Raw genomic sequence first — 19,903 nt, 5'->3', positions numbered from 1 at the left:
ATTTTTTCTCTCTCATTTCCTACATAAAACCAACCTTGACTCTGCCAGTCGAGGTAAGGCCCAGATTACATCTTATTTTATCATGTGTTTCTTTTGAAGCAAGTAATTTTATATTCACTTGTGTGATTATTTAATTTCAGATTATAACCTCTGTAGACTAATATGGCTGTGAATTTCATGAAGGCAAAGGTCATACCTATTTTGTTCACTGCTACATCTAGTAGGGTAGCCTGCTGCACAGCACATAGTTGGAGCTCAGACATTTGTAGCATGAATGAGTGAGTGATAGCTTCTTTGTTTTATGTCTTGAGTAGAAAGGTTATTGAAAGATTTCAGGATTTATATGATTAGATTCACTGTTTAGAAAGTTCTGTCATTTATTGTGTGAAAGGTGAATTAGAAAGGCATATCTAAAAACTAGGAAGACAGATAATTGATTATGATTATCTTCTTAGCCTTGAATAATATAACCCTAAATAAAGGCAGTGGCGTTATTGATGGAGGGGAGGAGATATTTTGGAAGGACCATTTAAGAGTGAGAACCAGCGGGACTTAGCCACTGACTAAGTCACCGGAGGGAGAAGGAAAAGTCAAGTCTCAAATTAAAATGAAAGGCCATATATGAATTAGTATGAGGCAGTATTACATAACGGTTAAGAACAGGGTCTTTGGAGACTTACGTAACCTACTAGCTGTACAACTGAAAGATTTTACTTAACATTTGTTTATTTAACTCTCTTAATTGTAAATGAGTACCTTCATCGAGGTTAAATGAGATAGTAGATGTAAAAAGCTTGTATTCATACACTTCGCTGTGAACTTGAACAAGTCTTTTAACCATCCAAATTCAGTTTCTTTTGATAGAAAAAGGATAATCTATTTCCTGTCCCCTCTACATTGTAGAGTTACTTTGAGAAAATAAAGACTCTGAAAACTGTAAATTGGTGATCATGGTAGCTAGATAGATTAATTGTACCTAGTAGGAAAGGAGATGATCTCTCTTTGTCTTTAATATGACCTCATCTCTTGATTCATCTTTGTCAGATAGATACTTCTGGACCATAAAGACTGGATTAGTAGAATTTACCATACTGGCAACAGCCTTCCGCCTGTATGGGGCTCTCTGTGATAAGTGACTAATGACTTCTCAAGAAAATAAATCTTAAGAGGGAGCTAAGGAGATTCAATTACTGCCTGATGTGGAAGGGAGAAGAAAGTAAGATTATCAGGAACCAACCCTGGAAAGTGGAAATGAGGTGCTAGAAATTGGCCTGGTGAATTTTTGGTTGCGTGCTTTGATTTTCTGTAGCTACGCCTGTCCTTATTTTAGGATTGAGTTGTATACTTTGATCTTTCCTGGCTTTCATACCAAACCAGTGAAAACGATGATTATGGTTATTATTCCACACACAAGATGAGTAAAAACCAGAAGCTAAAACCTGGAATTCTCAGTGCTTGCTTATTTCACCCTGCCATCTTGGCTTTCCAAACAGATGTAACTTGTCTTTAAATGCCCATGTTATGTAACATGTGTATAGGAATTTCGCCTAAGGGTAGCTCATTCCCCCCTCCCCCCCGCTATGTATTTCTTATGTGATCTTTTTTTTTTTTTTTTTTTTTTTTTTTTAAAGATTTTATTTATTTATTTGTCAGAGAGAGTGAACGCAGGCAGACAGAGAGGCAGGCAGAGGCAGAGGGAGAAGCAGGCTCCCTGCTGAGCAAGGAGCCCGATGTGGGACTCGATCCCAGGACGCTGGGATCATGACCTGAGCCGAAGGCAGCCGCTTAACCAACTGAGCCACCCAGGCGTCCCTTCTTATGTGATCTTGACTAAATTTTTATTTTCAGCCGGCACTTTGACTTTCCTTATTGCTGATAGACTTGTCATCTTGCTCTTGCTTTTGAATTGGATCTTGTGCCCAGCTTCCTCAATTGCATTTTTCTTTGAAATTTTCAGTGTTGTAGTAATATGGTTTCCTGTCAGTCAGTGTTGGTCAGTATTAGTTTGCTCCTTTCGTATTGTGATTCTAAATAAATTTAGTATGTTCTTTTTTCTACAGGTTTTCTGTGCTTCCTGCTGTAGCCTGAAATGTAAACTGTTATACATGGATAGAAAGGAAGCTAGAGTATGTGTAATCTGCCATTCAGTGCTAATGAATGGTAAGTATTAAAACAGTTTGGATTCACAGTTAGGGAGACAAAACAAGAGAATTCCTATGAAAAGGCTACTGTTTTTTCCTGCCTTTCTCTATAAGTTGCTCACCTTCTCAAAAGGCACAACATTAACTGAAAATAGATTTCCATGTTTTGAAAGTACTGTAGAATTTCAGAATTCCTGTGCCTAAACTCAGTGAATGAATGCTAACGTCAGGTAAGTTTTACAGGAAGAATGGAGTTTCTTATGGAAATCTGCTGCTGTGTGGCTTTAATGTTCCTATGAAATGACTGAAGTGGGATGGGGGTGGGAGGCTATTGACTACTCAGATGATGAAATGTTAAAATTGGGCCTAGGTTTTCCTTTCAAGGGAAGCCATCTCTAGGGAATAACTTAATAACTTAAAATATAGTCTTAGTAACACCTTGTTTCATTTATCTTGTTAAAAATAAATATTTTAGCATCTAAGATCAAATAGAGAAGTCCATTTTTCTATCAGTTATCACCTTAATACTACTTAGATTTGTTAGAAGGATATTTGTTTTGAATTTAGTTATGTGGTAAAAGGGCATGGCCAGGAGAAGGTACATATAGCTTGTCCCGTGTTCCATCTTTATGGGACTGGAAATGAAATCAAGGGAATTTTAGTTAAAAATTTTAAAGCAGTATTTTGTAAAGAGATGCAACAAAATTGATCAGGCTGTAGTATTTCCTCTTTGAGTACATCTTTGCACAGTTGCCAGAAGAATTACTAATAAAATGTTCAACTTGGACACCACTGCTGCCTGTGCCAGGGTCGGGTGCATCCTGGAGGCCAGAACCTATCTGCTTAAGACCCCTCCTGCTCTGTCTGTCTGCGTTGCTCCTAGTGATGTTTTCCTGTTGCTGGCTTATTAACCTACTGCATGTCAGTTAATCTGATCTGTTCTGATCTCCTGTGATCCATCCAATTTCCTCCCATTTCTGAATTCTTACAATTTTGATCAAATATTAATTCATTCTCTCTACTCTTAAGGGTCAATTTTTAGATGGTAGTTATTTCATTCATTTGCTCAATTGATGATTTTTATTCCTGCTTTCATTTTCGGACATATATCCACAGAAAAGAGCATGATACCTAATTACAGTACCCAGTACCTCTTTTATTTGATGAGGTCTTTCAAGTTGATAGCTTCTTTTTTTTTTTTTTTAAACTTGGCATAGCTAAAGATGAAGGAAATGGCAGAGGATTCATATGGAATACTTATTTTTATTAAGCCAAGGATCCCCTTACCAGGGGATCCTAAAGTAATCTACTTTTTCTGGTTTTTCCAGTGTCTTTCCTCTCGCATGGCTTAGCGAAGTCTTTTTCTGAATATTTAATTTGATGCTTTTCAGTGTTCCCTATCCCTTTTTCCCTTTCACCTTTTCTCTTCCTCCCCTCTTTCTGCCAGTGCTTTTAAAGGAACATAGCTGTTGTTTTTAGCCTTGTCCTGAAGTTTGGAGGCAATAAATGTTCATAATCTTATGGATCATTCTTTGATGTTGAATGAGAGTTTTTAAAGGATGCTTAAAAAAATTGGGTGGTTTCCATTCCTGGGCATGTGGTATTACCTGAACCTAGAAGATAAAATTTGATATCTTTCATTTCTGTAGCATCTTTCATCCTGTTTACTTTAAAAACAATAGTTGATACATCAATATTTAAAATTTTAGTTAGTAAAATAATAGAGTATACAGAATCTTAATGCATTTGTGATCATTCATATTGGTTGATGGCACTTATATGACATTGGCACATTTTCATGTTCAAATGTGTCCTCTGCTTTTGAGACACCAAAGATGTGAAATGGTTGTTTTTGCTGGATATTTTTACGTGAGGTAATGATTACACAGAATCAGAATTCACAAACATGTTGAGATGTGTTCTCTTGAGCTTTAGGCTTCAGAATTTTTCAACTGAGATTTTACCTCAACTAAGAAGAGCCTTGACGTCTATAAATGAAACAAAAAAATATCATATAATGGAATTATGCTATTTTAGTCCCCGATTTTGATTTTTGATAGAACTTTATAAAATGCATCAAATATTAAACCTGCCCCCCATGTCTATGCTGCCCCAGTTGCAAATCCTTAGTAAGTTTGATGTTTCACTCCCTCTTAAGGGAATGTATGGTCTCTTAAAGGAGCCAGGAGCCTAGTCATTAACCTCAGACTGGTGCTTTCAGTCTGTATGAGAAGTATCTCCTAATTCATATTTGTTGCTTCCAAATAGTTTACTAACTAAATGGTCTCCTTTATTGAATAAAATCACCTATCACCTTAATACTTTCACTAGCTGGAAGAGAAACATACTATGAATGTTAATGAGGAGGAGCTACATTATTTATCCAATATTGTGGAGGTCTTGATGTCCATATTTTGCAATCCATTCACATTGATTGTCTGTATTTGCTTTAGCTCAAGCCTGGGAGAACATGATGAGTGCCTCAAGCCAGAGCCCTAACCCTAACAATCCTGCTGAATACTGTTCTACTATCCCTCCCTTGCAGCAAGCTCAGGCCTCAGGAGCCCTGAGCTCTCCACCTCCCACTGTGATGGTACCTGTGGGAGTTTTAAAGCACCCTGGAGCAGAAGGTAGGGGATCATGTGCTCTTCTCTCTCTTTTTCCTCACCAAGTTCCTCTGAAAAGGTGCTGATGTGATTTTACAGCACAAGTCTTTAAAACACTATAGATTAAGTCCCTCTGGGTGGTTATTAAAGTGGAAGGAACAAGGTGAGAAATGTGTCAAGATTATTTCTGGGCAAGTAATACTGTGTTGCCTGATATTTTGGAGGCACCTCTAAAAATATGCTAATACCCTTTCCAGCTTAAAAACGTAGTGATTACACTGCTTATACTTGAAAAAAGATACAGAATTTGAGGTTGATCTGTAAAATCCTAGCCTCATGCCTACTTTAATGTTCTTTGTAGGTGTTTATGAAAATGAAGAGTTCTTTCTTTGGACCAGCTGGTTCTAGTATTGCTTTTTGGAAACATATTGCCATTTTCTCTTTTCATTTTTTTAAATATATTTTAAAGATTTTATGTATTTATTTGACAGAGAGAGAGAGAGATCACAAGTAGGCAGAGAGGCAGGCAGAGAGAAGGGGGAAGCAGGCTCCCTGCTGAACAGAGAGCTCGATGCGGGGCTCAATCCCAGGAACCTGAGATCATGACCTGAGCCGAAGGCAGAGGCTTAACCCACTGAGCCACCCAGGTGCCCCTCTTTTCATTTTTAATCTATCCATTTGAAAGTATCATTAGGTACTTAGACCTTTATAAAATCCAGAACTTTAATTCTGATTATATCACATGATAAGTAGGACATTATAGGGTCAACTTATTTTAGTTTATTTTATCTTTAGAATTATGATATTGTCAGATAAACAGTACGTTGTAAGGTCAGGAGATTATCAGTAGTAAAAACCGGTTATATATTTCCTTAAAATAATCTTGTCAGGAAGTTTCCCTTGATAATTAAAATCAGTCTTCTTTCATTAATTTTATGTCTTTCTGTCTAGTAATATTCCCTTCCCTTTGCTAAATAGCCCTCCTCCCCTTTTGAAGATCAAAGACTTCTACTGATATTGTCATATTCTTCCCCATTTTCCCATCTTTTCAGATCATCCCTTAGTCATATTCCTTGTATTTTTATGAGTTCAGGCTTTCTTCCTTAAAATCTTTATTCTCTTTACTTCATTTGTCATTTTTGTTGTTCTTCCCTAGTCTGTCTTTGTTTTGGCTCTTTGGGATTGATTTTCGGAACTGGATTTAAAGAGATCATTTCATCAGACCTAGTTTTCCAGCTTTTCCCCTACTGCAGACTACTTTTACACTACCAGATCAGTCTTTCATCTTCAGTTACACGTCAGCTAAAGATCTGGTCTGTTTGCTTCCCAATTCTCTTATATATCTGTGCCAACTCTTCCTTTACTAGTAAATAATTCTTCAACATTCTTCAGGGCATCTTTTGCCCTTTAAAAATACGGTATCACTTTTCCAGATATTTAATTCCTGTGGAAACCTCATACTTTTAGGAGATGTGGCTATCTATTGCTAGATATTTTTTCCCTGCTATTAATTTATTTCCTAGGCACTTAAACCACCTTTCTTAGTTTCTCTGTCAATGATATGGAGGAGGGTATGTGATGTAATCATAAGTGTATTTAATGTTTTAAAGTAAAGTGTTTTAAATAAAGATTTAACTTGAAGTTACAGAAGTAAAAAATATATTTAAACTCGTATTTTATTAATTTATAACCACTTTTATACACAGTTACAGTTCTTGTATTTATAATAAGATGCTAAATAGTCATTTCTTTGTACTTCTGAAATTGGTGACCTTCTCTTCTTTGATGTTAGAAACCCTACCAATATCACTTTGATGCCTGTTTTATTTTTCTGGCTCCTCAAGTGGCTCAGCCCAGAGAGCAGAGGCGAGTTTGGTTTGCTGATGGGATCTTGCCTAATGGAGAAGTTGCTGATGCAGCCAAATTAACAGTGAATGGAACTTCCTCTGCAGGAACCTTGGCTGTGTCACATGACCCAGTAAAGCCAGTAACTACCAGTCCTCTACCAACAGAGGTAAGAAAACAAAAACAGTAACTAAAAGTAAGAACTTAGTTCATTCAGCATTAGGCTGTTTCTGCCCAAGTCGAGTGACCTTTCTGTGGAACCCTATAAGTTTCAGATACAGTTTAGTGCGTGTGTGTGTGTGTGTGTGTGTGTCTAAGGGTAAAGTAAATTTGGTAAAACCTATTCTTCTTTGCTCTATATTTGGAGGTTTTTTTCAGAAAAAAGAGTCTTTTTTTTAAAAAGATTTTCTTTTACTTATTTTAAAGATTTTATTTATTTATTTGACAGACAGAGATCACAAGTAGGCAGAGAGGCAGGCAGAGAGAGGGGGAAGCAGACTCCCTGCTGAGCAGAGAGCCTGATGCGGGACTTGATCCCAGGACCCTGGGATCATGACCTGAGCCGAAAGCAGAGGCTTTAACCCACTGAGCCACCCAGGTTCCTGGGAAAAAGATTCTTATGAAGGTTGTTCACAGTGAGCTCAGGCTAGTGCTATTGTTAGAAGTCATGCAGATGGAATCCTGCCCCCTTTGTATATTGGTTTTCAAACTGTTCCCCAGATTCTGTGGGAATATAGGGCCAGGCCATATAAAAGAGGCTGAAGAGTCCCTCTATTCTTTTCTCTTAAACTGAGCAGCTCTCTGCTGTCTTCTGTTCTGCCTTTTGGTTTCCTTCTTTCTCTTTCTTTCTTTGAGGGAGAGATAGTGAGAGAGAGCACGGGCAGAGGAGAGAGGGAGAAGTAGGCTCTCTGTTGAGCTGGGAACATGACGTGGGGCTTGATTCCAGGACCCTGGGGTCATGACCTGAGCAGAAGGCAGATGCTTAACTGACTGAGCCACCCAGCCACCCCTACTTTTTGGTTTCTATGTAAGATTTTTAAAGATTTTCTTTTTAGGGATGCCTGGTTGGCTCAGTGGATTGGGCATCTGCCTTTGGCTTGGGTTGTGGTCCTGAGGTCCTGGGATCAAGCCCCACATCAGGCTCCCCATGCTCTGTGGGAGCCTGCTTCTCCCTCTTCCTCTGCCTGCCACTCCCCCTGCTTGTGCACTCTCTCTCTCTCTCGCTCTCTCTCTGATCAAATAAAAGCAAAAAAATCTTAAAAAAAAAAAAAGATTTTATTTTTGAGTAATCTCTATACCTAACATGGGTCTCAAACTTACAACCCTGAGATCAAGAGTTGCACACTCATTTGATCAAGATCAAATGAGCCAGCCAGGTGCCCCTGATAGGTTTTTAGAATATAAATTTTGTTTCAGTGCAAGAGGAAGTTTTAGTGAATGAATGTTAGAAGGAAACAAGGTTCAGGGTGCCTGGGTGGCTCAGTTGTTAAGTGTCTGTCTTAGGCTCGGGTCGTGATACCAGGGTCCTGGGATCAAGTCCCACATTGGGCTCCCTGCTCAGCGGGAAGCCTGCTTCTCCCTCTCCCATGCCTCCTGCTTGTGTTCCCTCTCTCATTATCTCTCTCTCTGTCAAATAAAATTGTTAGGAAAGAAAAGAAAAAAGAAACGAAAACAAAGTTCAGCCCAGTTTGTAAATCTAAAACCAAGTTAGTTATTTTACTTCTGTCTCTTGCATTGTTTAACACTCTGTTTTAATACTTAATCTGGTAAAATGTGGAAAAACAGATTTTATAAGGCCAGACTAAAACATATTTTTCTCATCTTTAGGACCTAGTAGAGTGCATGGCACTTAATAGGAGCTCACTGAATGAAATAAATTCCTTTCCACAGATGATATATTAGTAGAGGCCAGATGACCACTTTCTGTAATACTAAAAGATGGATTTATGCATCATTAAAGAGTAAGAATAGATTACTGTATTTCCTGTACTAGGCTTTCAAAGCAGGTAATAATCATTTGTCAATAAAATTTTCCAAATCTCCTATTACATGATGATGTATTGAGAATACTGCAAAAGTTTTAGCAAGAACATTGCAAAAAAAAAATTTTTTTTAAAGATTTTATTTTTTTTATTTGACAGACAGCGAGAGTGGGAATACAAGCAGGGAGAGTGGGAGAGGGAGAAGCAGACTCTCTGATGAGCAGGGAGCCCAATGCAGGCCCTGATCCCAGGAACCCCAAGATCATGACCTGAGCTGAAGGCAGATGCTTAACAATTGAGCCACCAAGGCACCCCAAGAACATTGCAAAATTTTTAGCAAAAACCCCCTAAAAACTGATAGAGTCCTAAATTATAGTTAGACAAAAATATAGTAAGACATGGACATATTTTTTTAAGAATAGTTTTAATCTTTATTCAGGTTTAAAATCTAGATAGTGAAGTGCTTAAGGAATATTAATCTTTAGGAAGCAACTTGATGAACTTATAGACACACCCATGCAGCCACCACTGGCTGCATTCAGCCAATGTGAAAATATAGACCATTTCCATCACTCTAGAAGGTTCTCTCATGCCCTTTTTCTGTCAATACCTGTGTGTTTTTCCCCCAAGGCAATCATTATTTTATTTGTATCACCATGGATTAGTTTTGACTGTTTTTAAATGTCTTTTTTTTTTTTTTTTAAGATTTCATTTATTTGACACAGAGAGCACAAGCAGGGGGAGTGGCAGACAGAGGGAGAGGGAGAAGCAGGCTCCCCACTGAGCAGGGAGCCCGAAGCGGGACTCAACCCCAGGACCATGACCTGAGCCAAAGGCAAACACTTAACTGATTGAGCCTCCCAGGCGCCTCTGTTCTTAAATTTCATATAAATGGGAACATATAGTATATAATATTTTGTGTCTAGCTTCTTAAACTAATGATTATAGGATTTATCCACATGTGCATCAAAAGCTAGTTTTTTGTTTGTTTGTTTTTTTATTGCTGAGAAGTGTTCCATTGTATGGATATGACAATTTATCTGTATTCCTGTTAATGGACATTTGGATGGTTTCCAGTCTTTGGCTCTTATGAGTAAAGCTGCTATAAATACTTTTAAACATGTTAAAAACAGTTTTTAAACACTTCTAAAGGCTTTTCTTTTTGCTTAGTTGTATAGAATATAGTGAGGAGAGCATTATTTTAATAGATCTTTGAGCATATTCTATTAAGTCGTTAGAAGTCAAGCTCTCTGTCTTTGCAGATGAGATGATACTTTATATGAAAAACCGCAAAGACTCTACCCCCAAACTACTAGAAGTCATACAGCAGTTCAGTAATGTGGCAGGATACAAGATCTCTGTACAGAAATCAGTTGCTTTCTTATACACTAACAATGAAAATATAGAAAGGGAAATTAGAGAATCGATTTCATTTACTGTAACACCAAGAACCATAAGATACCTGGGAATAAACCTAACCAAAGAGGTAAAGGATCTGTACTTGAGGAACCACAGAACACTCATGAAAGAAATTGAAGAAGACACAAAAAGGTGGAAGAGCATTCCATGCTCATGGATTGAAAGAATTAACTCCACCCCAAATGTGTGTTTCAACATTATACTTTACAGTGTAGTTAATGTGATCTTCATATTAATGCAAAGAAAAATGAACTTGAAGTTTTATTTCATTGCATAGTAAATAAAAACAATGACTTATTTTAATCTGTATTTTTTAAAAGATTCATTTATTTACTAGAGAGAGAAGGAGAGGGCAAGCAGGGGAGGGGCAAAGAGAGAGGAAGAGAAATCCTCCAGTAGTCTCCCTGCTGAGCGTGGAGCCCAACATGGGGCATTGGACCCAGGACCTTGAGATCACAACCTCAGCCGAAATCAAGAGTTGGACACTTAACCAATTGAGCCATCCAGGCACTCCTTTAATCTCTATATTTTAATCAGTTAATTTTAACCCCTTTTTTTTTATTGTGGTAAAATATATGCAACATGGGATTTGCCATTTTAATCATTTTTAAGTGTACATACCAGTGGTGTTAAGTCCATTCATATTGCTGTACAACCATCACCACTATTCTCAAAGTTATTTCTAATTAATTAATTAATTTGTTTTTAGAAAGTGGAGGGGAGGAAGGAAAGAGGGAGAAGGAGAGAGAGAATCTTAAGCAGACTCCGTGCCCAGCATGGAGCCTAACAAGGGGCCTGATCTCACGCCCCTGAGATCATGACCTGAGCCCAAACCAGAAGTTGGGTGCACTTAACTGACTGAATCACTCAGGTGTCTCTTGAAGTTATTTTTAAAAAAGCAGTGTAAGGGACGCCTAGGTGGCTTGAAGTTATTTTTAAAAAAGCAGTGTAAGGGATGCCTAGGTGGCTCAGTTGGTTAAGTGTCATCTGCTTTTGGCTCAGGTCATGATCTCAGAATCCTGGAATCGCGTCCCATATATGCTCCTCTCAGCCTGCCACTCCTCCTCCTTGTGCTCTCTTGCTCTCTCTCTCTGACAAATAAATAAAATCTTAAAAATAAATAAATAAAATAAAAAATAAAAAGCAGTGTAAATGAGAATTTAAGTGTACCCAAATGTATTGAAGTTTCAGAAACTGAGATAACATTGAAACTTTGTTTCTGTTGCCGCTAAAGTTTTAAAAAATATTTTCTTTTATGGCAGAGGAAACCCATGTAGAGAAAGCTTTAACCCAGGTTACAAGGCCTCTTCTGTCATTATGATTTGGTGATATCAAAAAGAGAAACTCTATAGTTGGAAATATGTTCATAGTATAAACCCAGGCTTTTGGGAAACCACAGGTTAATGAGAAACTTATGCTGTTTTTCAAAAAGGGTGAATTTCCAAATTTTCACTTAAATTCACATTTATATTCTCAACAATAACCTGCTAAAGTCTAGGCCTCTCTGTAAAGCTCACTTTGCTGATTTGCTTTTCCTAGACGGATATTTCTCTGTTCTCTGGGAGTATAACTCAGGTTGGAAGTCCTGTTGGCAGTGCAATGAACCTAATTCCTGAAGATGGCCTTCCTCCCATTCTCATCTCCACGGGTGTGAAAGGAGGTATGCGGACTTGCATATTAAACAGGGATAGTAATTGCGGGAAGCCAGATGTTGTCTTCTAATTAAGGGAAGGAGAGAGAATTTGAGTGATAACCAAATATCTGGGAAAACAACTACTCAGTGCCATGAAAATAATTGTTGCTGTTACTGGTAGTTTTAGAGTAGATATTTATGTTTTTATATTATAAGGTCATTTCATTTGTTGGAAGGATTTATTATTATTATTTATTATTTTTAATTATAGAATAAATGTAGTTCATTGGCACTTTTTTCTTTGTATTTTGAAACACATGACACTCTGAAGAGTTGCTTATAATTCTAGGATTTGGCCCACCTGATTGAACAGTCAGGACAGTATCTAACTTTTTGTTTTGCAGTATATTATACATTCAGAATTATACATAGATAAATCAGGAGCACAGAACATAAATAGCAATTTTATTGTTAAAAAATATTTTTACTGAGTTCTGGTAAAAAGTAAAATGACTGTCCATTCAAAAGAATGCTTGTCTCTATGTGAAAGTTTGTTGTTGATAGATGCAGATCAGCATCTAGTTAGTACATTTTTAGGAGGTGGTTTATCAATAATCTTTCCACAATTTTATCCTAGTCTTTTACCTGGTCACCTTGCCTTCAGTCTTTCTCTCCTTTATTTTATCTTCCATGTTGTTGCCAGTTATCTTTTTATATTACATAGATATTGTCATTTTTATTGCTCAGGCTTAGAAACATTCAGTGGATTCTCAATGCCTTCAGTATAAATTAATTATTTTAGCATACAATGTTTCTTACAACTTTATCTCAACTTATCTTTTTAACTTTATTTCCAGCCAGTACCCCAGTACTTTATGCACATTACAGATCATTTACTGTTTTCTGAGTATTCACTTTCCACACTTTCATGTTTTTTCTTATGCTGTGGAATAGTTGGGAGAGAATGGGCTACAAAACTGGACAAACCTGGGGCGCCTGGGTGTCTCAGTGGGTTAAGCCTCTGCCTTCAGCTCTGGTCGTGATCTCAGGGTCCTGGGATCAAGTCCCACATCGGGCTCTCTGCTCAGCAGGGAGCCTGCTTCCCCTCCTCTCTCTCTGCCTGCCTCTCTGCGTACTTGTGATCTCTCTCTGTCAAATAAATAAATAAATAAAATCTTTTAAAAAAACAGAAAACAAAACTGGACAAACCTGGGTTTTAATCCTTGTACCCTTACTTTCTAGCTGTGACCCAGTGGGCAGTTCATTTATCCTCCCTGAATCTTTTTCCTAATCTTAATTTAGGTAATTATACCTACTTAAAAGTCATTGTGAGTATTAAATCAGATTTCATACCTGGAAGTATGTAGCGAGAACATTGACTGGTGTAAAGTAGACATGTAATTAATACTTTGCTTATCTTCCTTTCCTCTGCCTAGAATATGTTTGTATACTGTAGACTCCTTGAAGAACTCCTCAACTTTTCAAAATCCGGAGTAACGAAAAGCTCCTCTCTGAATCCTTACCAGTGCTGCTCTGTAGTAGTGTTTTACATCATCTCTGTTTGAAAAGAAATTAGGTTTTTTTTTCTTTTAAGATTTTATTTATTTATTTTAAAGAGAGAAAGAGACCACATGTGCATTAGCTGGGGGTGGAGTAGAGGAGAAGGGAGCAGGAGGAGGAAGATCTCCAGGAGACTCATGCTAAACATGGAGCCTGACATGGAGCTCAATCTCTCATCATGACCAGAGCAGAAATCGAGAGTTAGAGGCTTAACTGACTGAGCCACCCAGGTGCCCCTGAATAGAAATTCTTAAACACCCTTACTATATTAACACCTTTCTTACTGTAATTTAGGTATTTTATAGGTCTGATTCATTTCACTTAAACCATGCATTTCTTCAGACTTAATTCATGCTCGTGTCTTCTCCTACCATGGTGCTGGGTCTGTTGTGGGGTCTCAGCAATGTTGGCTGAAAGTATCAGACTGTAAAATCCAGCCATGTCCCAGATAGTTCAGCTATGAACTTTCATGTAAGTTAAGCATTCTTTTGATTGTATAATCCTTACTACTTTACTCGGACCCTCTAAAAACATTCTTTTGTTAGTAAAGTTACTACTTAGGTTCAAATTTTGGTTAGTTTAATGAGTCTTAGATTTAACTTACAAGAAGTTAAATTAACTTACTCTATTGTTTAAATAAGATTCCATTTTCATTAAATCTGATTATTAAAATGTCTCCTACCAGGGCGCTGGGGTGGCTCAGTGGGTTAAAGCCTCTGCCTTCGGCTCAGGTCATGATCCCGGGGTCCTGGGATCGAGAAGCCCCACATCGGGCTCTCTGCTCTGCGGGGAGCCTGCTTCCTCCTCTCTCTCTGCCTGCCTCTCTGCCTACTTGTGATCTCTGTCTGTCAAATAAATAAATAAAAATGTTTAAAAAAAAAAAAAAGTCTCCCACAAGAAACAACTTCTTTTTTTTTTAAAGGGTTTGGTTGTTTCTTCCCTTTTTTTATTTTTTTAAAGATTTTATTTATTTATTTGACAGACAGAGATCACAAGTAGGCAGAGAGGCAGGCAGAGAGAGAGAGAGAGAGAGAGGAGGAAGCAGGTTCCCCGCTGAGCAGAGAGCCCGATGCGGGGCTCGATCCCAGGGCCCTGAGATCATGACCTGAGCTGAAGGCAGAGACTTAACCCACTGAGCCACCCAGGCACCCCAAGAAACAACTTTTTATACTTACTTAAACCATATTATTCCTGTCTCTTCACCAGAATTTTGCAGTTTTGTATTCCAGTGGGATAGCTTCATACAAATATTTTCTTCTTATATTTTCTCTTAAGTCACTCAGTATTTTTCTTTTCAATAAACATTTCCATTTATTGGTAAAATAGACATTTCCTCTTACATCCAAAAAATAGTTTCTTGGTTTCTATTGGTTATTATCCACGATTTTGACTTCAAACTGGGAAGATTACCATCAGTCAAAATGGCATGACTGAATATCACATACTGTGCTTTCAGGGATTCAGTGGGAAAGGTTCTGTGTAGGGTCTCAAGTATTAACTTGTCCATGTTGGAATCTGTTGTGATTTACTGGTGATTTTGGTGATTGATATATGTGCTGAACTCTTGACTTAGAGGAAGTGTTTCATGAAGCCAGTCACTTGTGATGGTTTTAGTTTATTTTAGTTTTAGTTTATTTTCTGGGTACTTTTTTTTTTAAGTTTGGTTTTTTAATGTTAAAAAAATTCTCAACAGTACAAAAGACTATAGAGTAAAAAGTAGGATTCTCTTCTCCCTCAACCCCACAACACCCTTTTCATCTAGAGGTTAGGATATTATCACTTTCTTGTAGATCATAGATTATTTTAAATGTTGGTATTAGAACATGTAATACGTGAAATTCCTGTTATGATAGTTTGAGAATTTTTGTTAAAGGGCTATCTTTATTTTTATTTTCCAAGTTTTTATTTAAATTCTAGTTAACATATGGTAAGATTGGTTTCTTACATATGGTAAGTGTAGAATTTAGTGATTCAGCTCTTACATACAACACCTAGTGCTTATCACAAGTGCCCTCCTTAATATCTGTCACCCATTCAGCCCATGCCCCTCCCCATCAACTCTCAGTTTGTGCTCTATATGAAGTTAAGAGTCTCTTATGGTTTGCTTCCCTTTCTCTCTCTCTCTCTTTTATCCTTCCCCTGTGTTCATCTGTTTTGTTTCTTAAATATCACATGAGTGAAATCATATGGTATTTGTCTTTCTCTGACTGACTTCATTTAGCATAATGCATTCTAGCTCCATCCACATCCTTGCAAATGGCAGGATTTCTTTCCTTTTGATGCCTGATATTCCATTATATATATGGCACCTTATCAGTCAATGGACATTTGAGCTCTCTCCATAGTTTGGCTGTTGTTGATAATGCTGCTATAAACAGCGGGGTGCATATGCTAAAGGGGTGCCTTTAGATTATGGCATAAGTCAGTTTGTGGAGAAGTCTATATATAGGATAACCATGTTCTCATCCAAACTGGACAGGGTCACTTTTGAGAATGAAAGGGAAACTATTAGCATTACAGTGGGACAGCAGATATGTTCACTCTATCTGTAAATCAAGTGCTTAACTCTTTCTTGTGAATAATCAGCTCATTCCTGCATCAGATTTCTTCTTGATTTGTCCTTTTAACTAATCTTTTACATTGTTTTCTTCCCTTACAGATTATGCTGTGGAAGAGAAACCATCACAGATTTCAGTAATGCAGCAATTAGAGGATGGTGGTCCTGACCCACTTGTCTTTGTTTTAAATGCAAATTTGTTATCAATGGTTAAAATTGTAAATTGTAAGTTAGAAATTTGTTTTTTAAAATTAAAATGAGATACTTTACTTACTCATAGATAATAAGTAAAGCTTTCAAATTCCTTATACACAAGTTGTTTTTATATGGATGGAGCCACATCTTACTGAAAACTGAGTACCAAAGAAATCGGTTTGTATAAAATAATGTATCCCAGAGGACAACTGTGGGAGTAACTGAAACTCTTGAGAAGAGGTAGGTGAATTCTCCATGGAGAAAGCCAAACAAAACTTCCTGAGATGGATGTGCTAAATCACAACTCACCCCCAGAATGGTGGTGGACAAATTATCCAGGAGGGTCAAATAATTTACATGTTAGATTTAAATTTCAGAAACCTTAATCATGTGCAAACCTTTATTTGAGAAAGGGTTAGTTAGCTGACACAGTAGAATAAGTTAAGATTCAGAAGAAACTTCTTAATTCTTGGGGCTAGCTTCTGGGCAATGGAATGAGTAAGAGGACAGTAAATTGGAATCTTAATTCTAGGATGGTGTTGGAACATAGCGAATGCATTTATCCTGGATGAATGTCAATAGGCAGAGTTTTGGGGAGAAGCACTGGGGAACTGTCTTCTAATTCCCACTGGGTACTTACTAAGTTGACCTTGGAGTCCAGAAACACCTATCTGCTACTTCCTTTGAGGTTCTGTATTAAAGAGTGCAGGCTCTGGTTTACTTAATTGTACCCTTGTATATTTGGCCAGTTATTAATGCTTGCCCCCTTTCCTTCTAGGATTAGATTTTAAGATAATTTGTGAAATTTCAATTTACCATATCTAGTTTATAAGTTACACTTAGAAAATAGCTAACCCAGAATTCCTGAAGTGTACACCATCTTAATATCATTGTATTGGGGCTTCCTGTTAGGTATAATAAAGTAACATTATTCCCAAAGTGTAAGAAAGGGAACTTTTGTTGGTTTTGATTTACATTGTGAGATCTGTAATTATATTTGAATCTTGTTTCAGTTCCTTTGGGGATCCTATTATGTATGGAGTACAAATGATATAAGTGTCAAAGATTGAACATTATTTTTAACTATATATGGCTTGTGCTGTTGGGACTCTACAGTGCCTTAAGGTGAAGAAGTGAAAGTAAATAGTCCAGAAAAACTATTCTTTCACCACTTTTTATAGGGTGAAACCACGTAAAATCATGTTGATGTTTATCTAGTCCAGAAAAGCCATTCTTTCACCACTTTTTATAGGATGAAACCAAGTAAAATCATGTTGATGTTTATCTAGAATTTTCTCCCAAAAAGGACTATAATTTAAAAAGCTAGAATCTTGGGGTCCCTGGCTGGCTCAGGCAGTAGACCATGCAACTCTTCATCAATCTCAGGATTGTAAAGTTCAATCCACACATTGGGTATAGAGATTACTTAAAAAATAAAATCTTTTAAAAAAATAAATACTAGAATCTTTCAGTTACAGATGAAATTTTAAAAGTGTATATAAAAGTATATTTTCTTTCGCTCACAACCTGAATCCAAAGCTATAATATTGGCCTTTGTTATTGTTTCTAGTTTTTTTTAAGTAATTTTTTTCCCTTGGTAAAGTGAATTAATTAATTGATTGATTGATTTAGTGAGTTTTTTAAAATACAGGTGGGGAATATATTCTTTACTCATTATAGCCTAGGATACTTAGTTTTATTTAATTTATTTTTAATGGAATGCCTTTTCTTTTAATAATTACACATTTTAATAATAAGAGTTAAAATTTTAAGCCCATTTTCTTTCACTGTTACTTCTTTTACTTCCCTTCCCATTGCTTTTCTAAGTATTTGTTTAAGCCAGAGGCATTCATATATATTATTTTCTTCATTGGTTCTTTGGCTCAGTGCATTAATATTTCACAGTTGAATTGAACAGATTCAGTATAATACATTTTATTCTTTGCTATATTTTAACAGATTTCTGTGCATTTTTTTAAAGGTAAGGATTGAGGAGAATGTCTTACTTTTATATTTTTATTCCATTCATAGATGTGAACAGGAAGTGCTGGTGTTTCACAACCAAGGGAATGCATGCAGTGGGTCAATCTGAGATAGTCATCCTTCTACAGTGTCTACCAGATGAAAAGTGTTTGCCGAAGGATATCTTTAATCATTTTGTGCAGCTTTATCGGGATGCTCTGGCAGGTGGGAATGCTTTATGACTTTGTCTGCACCCTTTATAAGACAATAAAAATTTCGGGGGGTGCCTGGGTGGCACAGTTGGTTAAGCATCCAACTCTTGACTTCAGCTCAGGTCTTGATCTCGGGGTCATGAATTCAAGCCCCATGCTTGGCTCCAAGCTGGAGTATGGAGCATACTTTAAAAAAAAAAAAAAGGTGAGGGGTTCTGGAGTGGATCAGTTGGTTAAACATCTGCCTTCTGCTCGTGGTGTGCTCCTGGGGTCCTGAGATCAAGCCCTGAATCAGGCTCCCTACTTAGCAGGGTGCCTGCTTCTCCCTCTACCCCTCCCTCTGCTTGTGCTCTCTCTCTCTGTCAAATAAATAAATAAAATCTTTAAAAAAAAAAAAAGATGATAAAAATTTTTAGACTCAGATGCAAAATAATAGTCATTAATTTGGAAGCCTGGCATTGGACTTTGGTATCAGCAGCAGGTTAGAACTTGCTAAGGCTTAAGGAAATACAAATTTTAGTACTTTACCTCATGTGGCTGTTACTATTTTATAAAGGCTGGAATCAAAGTTACAAGATAATCCATCGAAAATAATGTAAGAATATTTTTCTTTGAGTGGGTTAGGGATCATGATATTGGTACCTGGTAAAAAGAAGGATAATCATAACTTACTACTTGTTTCTTCAATTAACAATATCTATATAATCGTAATGTAAATATTCTTTATTTAATTTTCAGGTGTTAAAAACCACTGACATGAGCAACTTTATTATGGTTTCAAAATAAATTATAAATATTTTTTGCCCTACCAATGTAAAAGTAGATGCATAGCTACTGGATAAAACTAAGGATACTAATAAAAAGATATTATAAGTTGAGAGAGAAGAAATATATTTATGTGTATTATTTGGCATTACAAAATTAACCTCCTCTGATTTAACAGAGGAGGTAAGAAGTGGTGTAGTTGAGCTAAATTCTCATTATCATAACAGGAAGTAAAAAAACAATATCTGTGGTTGGTAAATAGGGAAAGAGTAGTATAATAACTATAACAAATGAATAATAGAGATTGTCTCTGAGGAGCAAGGCTTGGAAAGGGGAGTGAGGTTGACCAGGGTATTAAAATTATTTCTGTGTATTACATGGTGATATTTTATAAATATATTAAAACCATAAATTATTTATACTTTCTTTTGTTTAAAGATTTTATTTATTTGACAGAGAGAGAGAGATCACAAGTAGGCAGAGAAGCAGACAGAGAGAGAGGAGGAAGCAAGCTCCCCGCTGAGTAGACAGCACGATATGGGGCTCGGATCCCAGGACCATGGGATCACAACCTGAGCTGAAGGCAGAGACTTAACCCACTGAGCCACCCAGGCGCCCCTATTTATACTTTCTGAATACAATAATTCCCTTTGTGGGATTCCGTGCCAAAAAAAAAAATTATCTAAATTGTAAAATATACTTTATACATGAAGTGTTTATTTCCGCATTACTTACATTTAACACAAAAATTTAGCGGTAACCTAAATGCCCAACTATAGGAGAAAGTTTTAAAACTGTGTTTTACTAATTAGATGTACGCTTCTTTTTTCGAACATTTTTTAGCCATCAAAAGTAATATTTATGAATAGAGTGTAACAACACGGAAAATGCTCTTGAACTAAGGACAAAAGCAGGATATAAAATTGCATCTTTAGTGTGATTATAGCTTATCCATAAAAGATTATACCTTTATGTCTTAGTCTTTGTGATAATTTAAGTGTTATATTACATGAGGACAAGACAATA

General features: G+C 36.8%; 1 protein-coding gene across 2 annotated transcripts in view; it reads left to right on the top strand.

Moving 5' to 3' along the window:
- ZFYVE9 (zinc finger FYVE-type containing 9) overlaps positions 1-19,903 on the top strand; it is a 198,416-nt gene that overhangs the window by 108,025 nt on the left and 70,488 nt on the right. The window contains exons 6-11 of one of the 2 annotated variants that reach the window (XM_080801406.1): positions 2,061-2,160; positions 4,595-4,771; positions 6,592-6,761; positions 11,533-11,653; positions 15,846-15,968; positions 17,970-18,125. In XM_080801406.1, the coding sequence (XP_080657532.1) occupies positions 2,061-2,160; positions 4,595-4,771; positions 6,592-6,761; positions 11,533-11,653; positions 15,846-15,968; positions 17,970-18,125 (847 nt within the window). The remainder of the gene's footprint in view (positions 1-2,060; positions 2,161-4,594; positions 4,772-6,591; positions 6,762-11,532; positions 11,654-15,845; positions 15,969-17,969; positions 18,126-19,903) is intronic. The other variant, XM_080801407.1, reaches the window with a different exon arrangement.

Source organism: Martes martes (genome assembly GCF_963455335.1).
Source record: "Martes martes genome assembly, chromosome: 4".
In the NCBI taxonomy this organism is placed as follows: Eukaryota; Metazoa; Chordata; class Mammalia; order Carnivora; family Mustelidae; genus Martes; species Martes martes.
This window is presented reverse-complemented; position numbering and strand designations above follow the sequence as displayed.